Source organism: Sturnus vulgaris, chromosome 18 (genome assembly GCF_052056855.1).
Source record: "Sturnus vulgaris isolate bStuVul1 chromosome 18, bStuVul1.hap1, whole genome shotgun sequence".
NCBI lineage: Eukaryota > Metazoa > Chordata > Aves > Passeriformes > Sturnidae > Sturnus > Sturnus vulgaris.
In genome coordinates this window covers 8,158,956-8,171,828 of record NC_142260.1, presented here as the reverse complement: position 1 = coordinate 8,171,828, position 12,873 = coordinate 8,158,956, and the positions used below count along the sequence as shown (strand labels likewise).

At 37.8% G+C, this 12,873-nt stretch overlaps 1 protein-coding gene across 3 annotated transcripts in view; it reads right to left on the bottom strand.

The window, feature by feature from the left end:
- The window catches only part of NELL1 (neural EGFL like 1), a 291,138-nt gene that overhangs the window by 13,860 nt on the left and 264,405 nt on the right, over positions 1-12,873 (bottom strand). The window contains exon 16 of one of the 3 annotated variants that reach the window (XM_088175603.1): positions 5,498-5,638. The exons of 1 other annotated variant lie outside the window; for it this stretch is intronic. In XM_088175603.1, coding sequence (XP_088031729.1) covers positions 5,498-5,638 — 141 coding nt within the window. The remainder of the gene's footprint in view (positions 1-5,497; positions 5,639-12,873) is intronic. One more of the 3 variants, XM_088175604.1, reaches the window with a different exon arrangement.

Genomic DNA, 12,873 nt, shown 5'->3' with positions numbered 1-12,873 from the left:
CTTGTTTGTTTTTTATATTTACACATACTAGTAAAGAACTGTTATTCCTATTCCCATATCTTTGCCTGAGAGCCCCTTAATTTCAGAATGAAAATAACTTGGAGGAAGGGGGGTTTATATCTGCCATTTCAAGGGAGGTTCCTGCCTTCCTTAGCAGACATCTGCCTTTCTAACCAAGACAGAAGAACATTGGAAATAGCAAGGAAACTCCATATTCTTTCCCTATGTATAAAGGAAAACAACAAAACATCTGTCTTTACATTTGGAGGGATTAATTCTTTCATGGATCCTGTCAACCTATGGAAGTAATCTGATTTTCACGCCTGAAATAGGATTTTGCAATTTTATTCATTATACTGAGATTCTCTGTCACAAAAACTATTAATTAACCCAAATAAAAGTAGCAGAGTATTCCTTCCCCTCTCCAGACAGCTCCTTTTCAAGGAGAAGTGAGGATATAGGGGAAACACCCACATTGAGCAGAAACTTGCTTTTACTGCAAAGCTTTACTCAGTTTTCTATCAACAACACAACCAGCAGCAAAGGGATTGCTGCCAAGGCACGCCAGCCCTCACACAACTGATCAAGATCTTCACTCTTCAAACTCTGCAGTCAGTGCTTCTATAAACAAATGCACAGCCATAAGTACCTGACCATACACATTTTAGCAATCAGTCACATTTTGTGGATGAAAAAAGAAGGAAAACAAACCACCCGAGACGTGCTCATTTCCAATATACTCTCAAAGTACATGGAGAGCTCAGTAATGTGGGCAGGCAAGAAAACAGAATCAAAATGGAAGCAAATAATCCCCCGAGATGCAATTTCCTTTTCCATCCTTTTTGGCTGTAATGAGAAGTAATTTGCCTCAGATACTATGAGAGGTCCCACGGCCACTGCATTTGAATCAGGTAGAAGACAAGCATGACTGTACATATCAACACAAGTTCATTAACTTGGTTTCACTGAAATTTTAAATCAATCCCTAGCTACTTCATTTCTTGGTTTTCAAGGCTGTTCAGGTTTTAATTGTAAGACTTTTCCATAGCACCTTAATAAATGTGTGCAAGCAAGCCAGGCAGTGTGGTGCTCTATATTATCATGATAAGCTGTTGCAGAAGAAAGAACCCCACTAATGTGCTAATTTTAACTGTTATGGTACATTAAACCATTACAGTATATTGTTAACATGAAAAATGTATGCTGGGCTCCAAAACCAATGTATGTACAAGTTAACTAAACACTGTTTTGACAAATCATTTTTCACAGGCAACTTGTCACTTAATGATTTTTGCTTTCTTTCTAAATCAAAATTATTTGGCGTTGTCTTTTAAAAAAAGACCACCAAACAGATTAATTTTTAGCAAGAAAATATTTTATGATAGCACTTTATAACAGGTTATTAAAGGAAAGTGCATAGAAAATTCGATTTTGAATAAAGAATTTACTAAAGCTTTCTAAAAATATAGAAATGACTAACACAATTACCTTGAAGACATGTAACACAACTTTCTGTCAGAATACAAAAATCAGAATTTACTAGATGAAAAGTAAGAAAACCTTTATTTTACAGGATAAAATCCACTGACACCAACTCATAGTGAGCTTTAAGAAATTCTATGAGCAGAACAGAAGAAAGTAAAATAGCAGGTTTAGTTGGTCTTGGATACTCTGTACCACATGCAAACATTTCTGCCTACATAGCATTTTCCTACCAACAGATAGGGAAGTAATTCTCAGACATATGGGAAGACTGTTGAAGGATGGAGCCTCCTTTTGTGTGACACAGAAAGGAGGGAAAAATAAACAAAATCAAGCCTCACTTGCTTTTACTTTCTAATCTAGGTAAGAGACACCACTGCAGCATACCATGGAATATATGAAATCTTCAGGAACAGATTTAAAGTCCATTCAGATTTGACCCACAAGCACTGCTACACCCCACTTTTGTGGAGGACTAATACCTGTGCAGTTTTCTTTCATGAGCTCCTGAGTCCTGCCTTTTTCCAGCTCTCATTTCCCCAGGCCAGCAACTCTAATCCTGCAGTGAGGTCAGCTACACTACCTTCCAGGCTGAAAGAAATGGTGAATCCTATGGAGATTTGGTGGCAGGAGGATCCATGTTAAGCTTCCCTACAAAATTTGCAGCGGTTCTTAAAGGAAAATTAAAAAAAAACCAACAAAGCCTGGCAGGCACTGCTGCCTTGGTTGTTGCTCCTTCTGTACATGCAAGTCACAGTGTAGGGACCACCAAACACAAATCTTTATGAAAAAACAGAACCAGTAAATCTGCACTCCAGGGTCTGAACAGTGCTCTACAGACTGGAAGCATCTCACTTAGAGATGGAGATTGGAAAGTATAATTTACTTTGGTTTTAGTTGTTTTTTTTTTTCTCAGTAGACAGTCACAAATACTGTATCACATGACAGCTCATCGTTCTCTATCAAGTATTATTGTTTCTTTATCTCAGACTGCAGCAAAGCTCCTATTACAAAATTTTTTTTAAAACCACAACAAACAAACAACACAGCAGCTGTAGCCTACGGGTTTTAATTGCAAAGCAAACTTTGGTAGCAACTTCGTATAGTAATTGTCTTTTGTCTGCAAGCAGTATTCTTAATAACACATTGTGAAAGACCAGGGGCTTACAAAAACAGTATTGTGGGAAATCAAATTACATTCTCTTAATTTGAGCCTGCTCACCCTCACTATATTAGGCTGACATCCCTGATAAAAGCTGTCTTTGGTTGATATTTTGAGCAATAAAAGAATTTTCCCAATCTTGAAGAGGCCTGGCTTAGCCACACATCCTTACTATCCAAGCTCTGGTGCAATATTTTGGCCTTCCCAGCCACATCTGCTGATTTACACAACTGCCCCTCACCAGGTGACTTCACTGTTTTCTCTTTGTCAGTGAGGATACAGCTTTTAGAAGCACTGAGGTATCACACTTCCCAAAGAGATATTGTTTTTCTTAATGTTTTGCAAGCACAGCAGAGATAGTGCAATGACTCAGCTCCCTAAAGCCTGCATAAAAATGGAGAGAAAAGAGTTAACCAGTATACACAAATGTATCCAACAAAAACAACTGGCTGCCTGGGCTTTGGGTAATCTATCAGAGATGAGTACTCCCTCCCACTGTCTTGTGATTTTCTATTCTTTATTATTATTATTATTAGCAGTATTTATTGTTATTATTTTGTAGGAAAGTGTTTAATCTTACTTTACTTATATTTTTAACCTATTTATTGTTCTCCAAGTTTGTCCTTCAGGGAGGAAGATGAAATGTTTCAAAACAAACTGAAAAACTATGGCTCATACCCACCTCATGTACACAAATTCAATATACAATACACCAGGAAAAATACTGTTGCTAAGCAGATGAACCCTCCTTTATCTGAAACAGAGTGAAATACACCAGTTCTGACTCTAAAGGCTCCACCATGCGAACAAGCTCTGTAGTGTGTCATATTAGCTAGAATGGGCAGTGCTCTCTCTCTGTTGTTTTACCCAATTCTTAGTTGCATTTTAAAATAAACATCATGGTTTGAAATCAGTCAATATGGGTTAGCAGAATCTTCCAAGTAATTTTTAGTTCTTTTATTTCATTATACTGGTTTATCTCATTATACTGGAGAAGCAAACTGGTTTATTTCTCTTCCTCACTGGTACCCTGCAGCAGATGGTTCAGAGAAGCTATTTCATTAAAATAAACCCACTAATTTCACATTCTGTTTACAACTTGCATATGGCAAGATGAGCACCTCACCTCACAAACTTCCAGCATTCTGTGCAGGTCAAAACGAGGGCAGTGCGTTTTCAGGAAATCTTATTCCTGCAGTCTCCATCAGAACACAGAACACCTGGGGCTTCTTTTTGGGTGCCCAACCCTTCAAGAGTGATTGAGTGCAAGCAACACTGACCTTTCCAGCAGCTGAGCCCACCTGGGGTCATCCACAGTCCTGCCTATGTGTGTCTCTGTCTTCTCCTGACATCAGCTTGGCTCCTGATCTTCTGCTTCCCAAATCTCTACAGGAGGGAGGAGGGATGGGGCTCTCCCCATGTCAGTGGTACAAGTGCCAGAAATGGTAAAAATGCCTCTTTCCCCCAGTTGCTTCAGAGCTTTTTGAAGGTTATGTCATGTTGCTTTGACTTCTCATAAAGAAGGTATTTTCAACATTGCTCCATTCATCACACATTTTACAACATTCAAAAAATCCAGAGGAGAACTCTTAACATTTGAGAATTCATTTAGAAATACATGACTTTCATCTTTTTTATCTATGGAATCATGAAAGGCTGTAAAATTTCCCATTTTTGACACAGCCACCCTCTGAAGAAGTTCACTGCTGTGATTTTATTGAGCTCCCCATCAGCTTAGGACAATGTGTAAAAAGCTAACTGGACAATCTACAAAATATTGCTTTGAAAATCATTATTGTTCCTCTGCATTTTTAAATTATGATATTACCTTATCCCAAGGACTTCTAATAGTCAGAATTCATAAAAGATGGGAATATTTGTTACAAGTGAATTTATATATTTTTGTTACAAATTGTTATTTTAATTATAGACTTTAAATTGCAGAAAACACCCTTTGAAGTTATGGACATAATAAATGAAATTTATATCATTAAAAAAAGAAGAAGAAGAGTTTTCACAGAAAATTCATATAACTGACTAGAGATGAAGCAAGTGAAATTCCAAAGAAAGGACATAACACTAGGAGCCAGCTGATCTGTATTCTACAGAATTTAAAATGGGATCCCTTCTAAAGAGTTTTAAACTCACCTGATAAAATACCACATAGAAATTATGTATAAGGCAAATAAGGGTAATGCAGAATTACCATCTTCACCCTGGTTTTATTGCTGTTTACTCACTGTAGAGGCACCCAGAGTCCCACAGCCAGTGAGGAGCCAGGAGCCAGCACTAACTCCTCATGGAGCCTCATCCTTTGTCCTCCCCTAGGAACAACTGACAAACTCCTCTGCACCCATTAAAAATCCCTCTCTGCTCATGCTCTTGGGGCCTTATTCTGAAAATATGGTGCATAGAGAATTTGATGTTATTTGTGTAACTCTAAGAAATAAATTATGAAGATGCTGGAAAATGGAAAACAAGCAAACCAAAGCTGCACAAACACACCACAGATACATTCTTCTATCACTCTGTTGAAATCTGGAATTGGAAAATCACCTCTCCCCCTTTTGTGGCCAATTTTGCTGCCCAGCAAGCCCACTTTCACTGCAGACTTCACAGCCCCTTGCTCTGATAAATGGAGCAATGGTCACACTCTGGATCTTCTTGCTCTGGGAACCCCCCAGGACCGTGGGGTGCCAGGTCCAGCACAGACAGACAGACAGACAGACAGACACCCTTGGTGCACCCCGTTCTGGCCTGACACACAGGCACTGCTCAGGAACCCCTCAGTCACTTGGGAACACCATGCACAAGGAAGGAAGGAATAAAAAGGCTCTGCTGATCATTGCTTACCAACACAGGACTCCCCAGAAGGAGAATAGCTTCCATTGTCATGGAAACCGCTTCTGCACTCACAGTGGTACCACCCTGGGAGGTTAACACAGCGTGAATGGTTGTGACACTCAATGATGCCCTCTGCACACTCATCAATATCTGCCTCAGAGAAAAACACAAGCCAGCCAGGAAATTAATTTCCTTTGACACCAATACTGTAGGTTTGTTTTTTTTTTAAAAAAAAATCTTATTGGTTTGGAGTTTTTTTTAAAGATTTCCTTTAATAGATGGATCAAGGTTTATTACAGTTTCAAACAAGAGACATTTAAAGCATGACTCACATAACAACAATAAAAAATAACAATAATACATCATGTAATCTGTTACAGACAAGACATTCTTTTACACCGTGATTTGTTGAAAATGCAAAGCAACATGCAGATTTTTTGCGGTTTTGCTTGTGTTGGGGATTTTTGTTTGCTTTTTTAACTCAGAAATTACATTTGTCTGTGCATTTAAAATGTTGCAGAACAGGTTGTCCACTGAAAAGGCAGTTTCAGCAATATGCCTGCTTTAAAAAACTGCATGTGCCAGGACACCTTGGAAAGAAAAAGCATTTTCTTCAGGATTTGTGTTTCCAGCATTCAGCTGAGATTTTGGCAGCTATCTGGAACTGAAGGTGCTCAGAACACTTCACATACCCTAGTTAATCTCTTTTGTTTATATGATCAAAATAAATACCTAGTACAAGTGTAACAGTGTGTGACAAACAGAAAAAGCAGTCCACGTTTCAGCTGCAATAAAACATTTAGCTGGAAAAGAGTGAGGCAAATGACAGCAAGGCTGGAGCAACAGAAAGATACAGCATGATGAATACCCTGCTGAGTTTCAATAAATGTGCTGTTTTTATAAAGGAGTTTCTCAAATTTCTGTAACACGTTTAATAGAGAGTTTGTAATTGCCAGTAACCTTGGCTAATCATGGCTGGCACCTGGCTGCTTCTCCCCTTTGAGCATTTTTCAGCATATTTTGTAGGATTGTAATTAAAATTAGCAAATTAATTATATGTTAACCTTGTGGTAATTTAAGAAGCCATTATATTTTCATTCCTCCATTCAGCTCAAGCTTTTTTTTTTTGCCTTTTTTTTTTCTTTTTAAAATTTTCTTTAATTTTGGACAGTTTTCAGCTGAGTAACTTACCAATTAAAGGAGACTCAAATTATTCCCAAAGAATTCCCACTTTCACCTTTCACCCATTGAGATGTTTTTTTCTTGGGATACTTAGGATGTGCATAAAATTGTACATGCCAAACCACAAAAACCTGGTGAAAATAGGTTTGGAAACTACATTTAGCTCCACAAGCATCAAAGGACAAATGTGTCATGATCCTGATGCAAGACTGAGTTAAGGTGATTAACTAACCACAGAATGTAACTTTTATCTCAATTTTCAAAATACATAAACCAATATGGTTTCATGGATTGCACTGGAGCCATGTTGATGTATGTGGAAATCGATTTGAATGAAGTATCCTTCAACAAAATCCCATTTTCTTACATCTTACAAGCAATACCACAGAGAAGTTCGATTTTTCCTCATTTCAGCAACAATATTTATTCTTGTTGAAATATTGCTAAGAAACCTAAAAATGCTGTTTTCCAAGATTCATGTTTGCCCTCACTCAAGCATGAACTAAGTTATCTACATAACAGGATCATAAACAGTATTTATTTCTAGCTTTATTCAGCTCCCATCTAACAATAAAGTCATTTTTAAAATGCTTTAAGATCTGCCACCTTTTCTGTACTTTGTACTCTGTGGAAGCTAATTTTAGTGTTAAAACACTGCACGAATCTAGCTGTCCATCAACAGTGAGTGCTGCTTGCAAACTCAGACACTTTCAATTCATTACAGCAAATGGAATTTATAACCATGATCTTCTCACATGTCATGGCTGATGAAACAGGTTTAATCCTATTTGGAAAGTGAATGACTTTGCTACTGCAGGTCAATTGCAAATTAATCCTTCCTCTTACTTTCCTTTCTTTCCTAGAGTTGGATTGGAGAATGTTTCTGTTTAAAGACTGTTTCCTTGTGTCAGTCCTGTACTGGACTTTTATCTGTTCAATTTTACATTTTTAATTTGAAAAATTAATAGAGTGTTCCTAAAGTTCATTTCTAAACTTAAGCCCTTTCAAAAATATAAAATTTAGGCTCATGGCAAAGGACACTAACTAGCAGGCTCCTTGTCTGCCAGGGTACCAAAACTAAGCAGCACTTTACTCAACGGAAGAAAAGGCATCAGGTTATGTCTCCACATTATGTCAAAAAGTAAAATAATACATGGAACTCTTTCAGGACTAGATGACTTTACTGTGGCAGTACCATACCTGTTACAGCTTTTGTTCCCTCATGTGTAGGGAGACACTAACCAATTTCTTCAACCAGCAGAGCTAGGAAAAAAAGACTTGCTTTCAGTTTTACAGGTTCTTCCTTTACTTCCTTGATCTCCTTAAAGCAGTAGAGCTGTGCCAGCATTGTCCTACCCATGCTGGGGGCAGTGGGCAAAGGACAAGAGAAGCTATGTGAGCTTTTTGGGAGAATCTGCCATGACAGACACTACTGGTGGGGAAGCAACTAGTAAAAACTCTTCAAGCTCTACTTCCTACCACTACCTCTCCCCTTCAGGTGAACCTCAGCACTCCTCCTTGCTCCCAGCCCAGCTTTCTCCTGGATACAGGCTGGGAGCATGGAAGGAGGATGGGCAAGCAATTCTCCCTCTGCTTCTGCAGCAGGTTAGGACTCCTTTGGCAGCACATCAGCAGCAGCACCGTGTGATGTGATGTGCATGAGGAGTGGTAGCAACAAGGAAAACCCTTAACGGCATCTCCCTTTATCCAGCACCTTACTGTTTCTAGAAATGGTGCACATAAACACTCTGGGAGGTTGAAATGACATGGTGAGCTCTGTAAGCTTCTCCTATGATCTTGTGCATTGTTTATAGCATGTGTATAAACACAGGTCTGCAGGAATAGGAAAATATTGTGGATGTTTTAGAAATTGAGATTTAGGATGGTCAGAATACCGAGAGAAAAGCAAACAACAGCTTTGTAAAATGGTGTGTCATATACCATGACATTATTTAGTTCATTTAATAGACCATCCTGGGAATCCCATGTATTTTCAAAACCCTTTTTTTGAGTATTTCTTCTGCACAAAAAATGTTGATATACATAAGAGCCAGTTCAGGGAATTAGAATCAATTCACTTCTCTTCATCATTGCTTTTACATCTTTAGATTCTAGCACCATAGATGCATACTTGCCTCAGGACAAACGTCTTTCTATCCAAGTCTGCTTTAGGGTTTTGCTAAAGAATTTGAGTTAGATACACAATATTTTTGTGTGGTTTGTGTGTTTACCAGAATGTGCTACATGTAGTTCCTTCTTAAAGTTATGTTAAGCTGAAATGGAAGTGTATAATTCTGACCTGTGAGTGAAAACAGTGTAGAAATTCTAATCTTTTCAAAAGAGCACATTAAAACCTGATCAGAAATTCTATCACTTCACCCAGGCCAGAAGAAACAACTGGTGTGCATCTTTTGGCAGTGTTCCCATGCTGTAGGTTTTGCCTGCCCTCGCTGCTCCTGGCAGCAGGAGAGGCAGTTCTGCATGGGCTTTCTGCATGTCTGTGTTAGTATCTAGACAGTCTAAAACTGAGTGCTTGTGAGAAACTGCCAATTTAATGTTTCCTTGGGAAGTGAGAAGTTTCACAGTCTTAATTTTCCTCTGCAGTCTCTGGCTAAATATCTGTGCTACCTTTGCATTAAAGGTAGTATTTTCATTTCTTGCTCTAATACAACATAAGACATGGCTGCTCTCACCAATATTACATCATTTTTGTAGTTTTTTTCATTCAAGCCTTGTTATAATGTCCATGTAAAAGGAGATCTTGTACAAACCATCCTGTTGCCTGCTTTTACCCCACTCAGTCATTTAACTGCCATTAGCAGAGAACTGTTAATGGATCTGGCAACACTCCACTATAGTGGCTTTACAAATGCTCATAAATGGCACATTTTTGTATTGGAGAATAAAGGCACCAGTTGGTTTCATATAAGCTCTTGCAGGATATTAATCCTGTCCTTTAAGGACAGGTCTGTAATTTTTACTTTTAGCAGCTTCTTGCATTATTCATAAAGGTATTTATGCAGAGAAGATAAATAGGATAATTTATCTCAAAATAAAACACAATGGCTTCAGAACCCTGTGAAAAAGTAAAATTAAAATAATTCAGTCTTTTCTAATGCCCCATCACATTTAAGTCACTGTGTGATAATACTAAAAGGAAAACTGTTCAGTGTCATGTAACAGCTAGCAATCTACAGTTTCAATGAGACAGAAGAGTTTTATTGTAAAAGTGTCTATTCATCAAATCATTATTGTATTCTTTTTCATGCAAAAAATATGCATTCCTTTTCTTTAGTTTCCACTGACTAGGAGACCTAGAAGCAGGAAAAGCGTATACTAACAAGAAAGGATCACACAGGTCTCAAGCCTCCTGAATTAAAATTGTACCTTGAAAGCTGACTCCATTGCTTCCAGAGCATTTCAGCTTTGTTTTCCACATCATAGTGTTTTTCTTCAACATAAAAACACCAGAAAAATGCAGCCAGCCAACCCAGGTATTAGTTATATTTAAAATACAGCCTCCTCTCATCTCCTGCTCCAGCCTACGCCTCACTTCCAGAAGACAGAGATCTCAAGAAAGGGATGGCACTGACAGCACTAGGCAAACAGTGTCCCTGCTGCAAAGGATTCATTCAACTATTTCAAATAAACCCTGAAAGCAAAGACAACTACTTTGGATGAGAACAGATTAAAAAACCTTTTTCTCTGTAAAAAACTCCAGCAAACCCTCCCATCTGCCTACCTCTACAGTTTCACATGAACTTATATAAAGGCTGAATTTTATCCTTTATTATTAACCCTTATACTTTTTATATCATTAAATCTCTACATTAGCTCTGACAGTTCACTACAAGAGGGGCCTGCCTGTATTTTTAAACATATGCAATACAAAGCACAAATACAGTTCCAGCAGCCACCCTAAAAGTCTGCTAGATTTTCCCAGCTTTAGGAGGGTCTAAAACACTCTCACCTAGTCACAGGTTTGCACCAGTGTGCCTGGAATACCAAGGATACAGCTGGTACTGCAATTTAGCTGTTAAACAAATGGTAACTTAGAGAACACAGATAACTCTCTAATTAAGTTACATTTGAATAATGACTAGTGGCTGTTGCTCAGCCTCATGGGGCCACTTCATTCTTAAGACAACAGAGATACTATAAACCAGGAAGGACAGGAAAGACATCTGTCTGAGAACTATCTACTGGCATTTTTAATCATCCATTTTTCGTTTCACAGCTTTAATATCTCAGGTGACAAAGACTGCCCCCACCTCTGCCTGAAGCCAGCAGCAAGCTTTGGAATAACTGCTTAGGAAATTTTTCCTTGACATTTAGCCTCCTTTTTAACTATGTTCATTTTAACTCATTAGGAGATTCTGGGAAAACAGTTAACACCAAATAATATATTCCTCTCTCTTCAGTAGTCATGGCTGTTTTCGCAGACAGATTTTAATTACATTGTATTTACATTCGCCTCTGCAGTTCCTTCTCGGGCAGGAATAGTTTTGCCTGTATAAATGGAACAGGCTTTGGTCCATTTTCCTATTTTGAGGACACAGTGGTAAACCATAAAATTTTGAATTTGTTAAGATAGTGAATCAAACTCACATTCATGAATAATCAAACCCACACAAACAGTTTAATAGTACTATATGGCTTCCAGGGTTGAAATGTGTGTCCACCATCCTTTATAATTAAAGAACGGCTGTAATATGTTTTATTGTATAATTTTGGACTGGTATAAAGATTTTTAATAATTTGAAACTCATGTGCAAATTCAGAATGATGAGCTCACCAAGAATAAATGCAATTAAACTGATATCAGAATAATAACACAGACTAGCTGTACCAGCATTTTAAAAGATTAATTCTTTTAATATATAACATCTAATTTATTGAAATTCATTTTAGTACTTTATATACTTATACACAGTCCAAAGATGATGTCTTTATGATTTTAGTGCATGTCTCTCTCATACCTCATAATCATTTATTTCCACGCTAAATATGCAGCACGCTTGGAGTATACAACTGAAAGATCCTGGATCATTCAAATAAATCTCACTTCACACAACTGGAGTTGAAATAATTTTTTTCTTCTCATATTTAAAGATAACTGGGTGATGTAGGACATGAGAACTGGAATGAGACCTTTCAGTAGAAAGCCTGGCAGGGTAAAGAACTATTTAGTATTTGAAAATATGAATATTTCAGTATTGCGTTTGAGTTTTCATAGCAAACAGAATTTTAATTATCACTCCACCACAATTAGTGGGTTAAGTTTCAACCTGAGGCAGAGACTTTCTGTCACATTTGAGGCTGATGGTCAATATGTCTCTCAAACTACATCATCCTGAAAACAGCAGGGCTACAAGGCCAGCACTGAATGCATTCCAGCTCTTGGAACAATAGTGCCAATCATGTCGCTGGTTTGGAGATGGGCATGGGGAACACACAGGTCAAAGAACCTGTTTGCCAACTCCAGCCAGTACTGAACTAAGGACAGACGTTCAGCTCATTGCCTACTAACACCTCCTACCTGCTGGCAGTATCCCACAGCTCCCCAGGAATGCCCTTACTCTTTTTTACATTATGCTGTTCCTAAACATACCAGAGCATTTTGTCAGGACTCCAAATTTAGTATTTTTCTATTTAGGAACAGTGTGTGGTCTTCATGCTACAGTTACCCACGTAAATCAGTCTGGTAGCGTTTCTGCAGAGAAACTGAACTGCAGACCACTAGTAAATCATAGACACCATGATTTAATTTATAGAATATATATTAATATATATTTATTGGTAGAGAGATATAATGTGCAAATAATGGGTGAGATAAATAAGGCAGAGAGAGATAGAAAGAACTTTCCAAAGTTGTCCAAAGCCAAACTGTGAGAAACTTCTCAGTTTGTAATTCCAATCCATTGTCCTGCTCTTTAGGTCACCATTCTCTATTCCCTATAAAAATATTCTCAAGCAACCAGGTAGAAGCAAGGCCTACCTTTGCTACCTTCATGATTCATGAACACAAGCTTTATTTTTTAAGGATGTTCAGCATCTTCATCCATGATTGTTAATTCAATTAAACTGTGATACTGAAGTTATATTTGCATATATGATATATATAAGCAACTATTCAGAGTATTAGATATGCATATTAGAATAAAATGAAAACCAATATCAATAGGAGAGATCTGTTGTGTCAA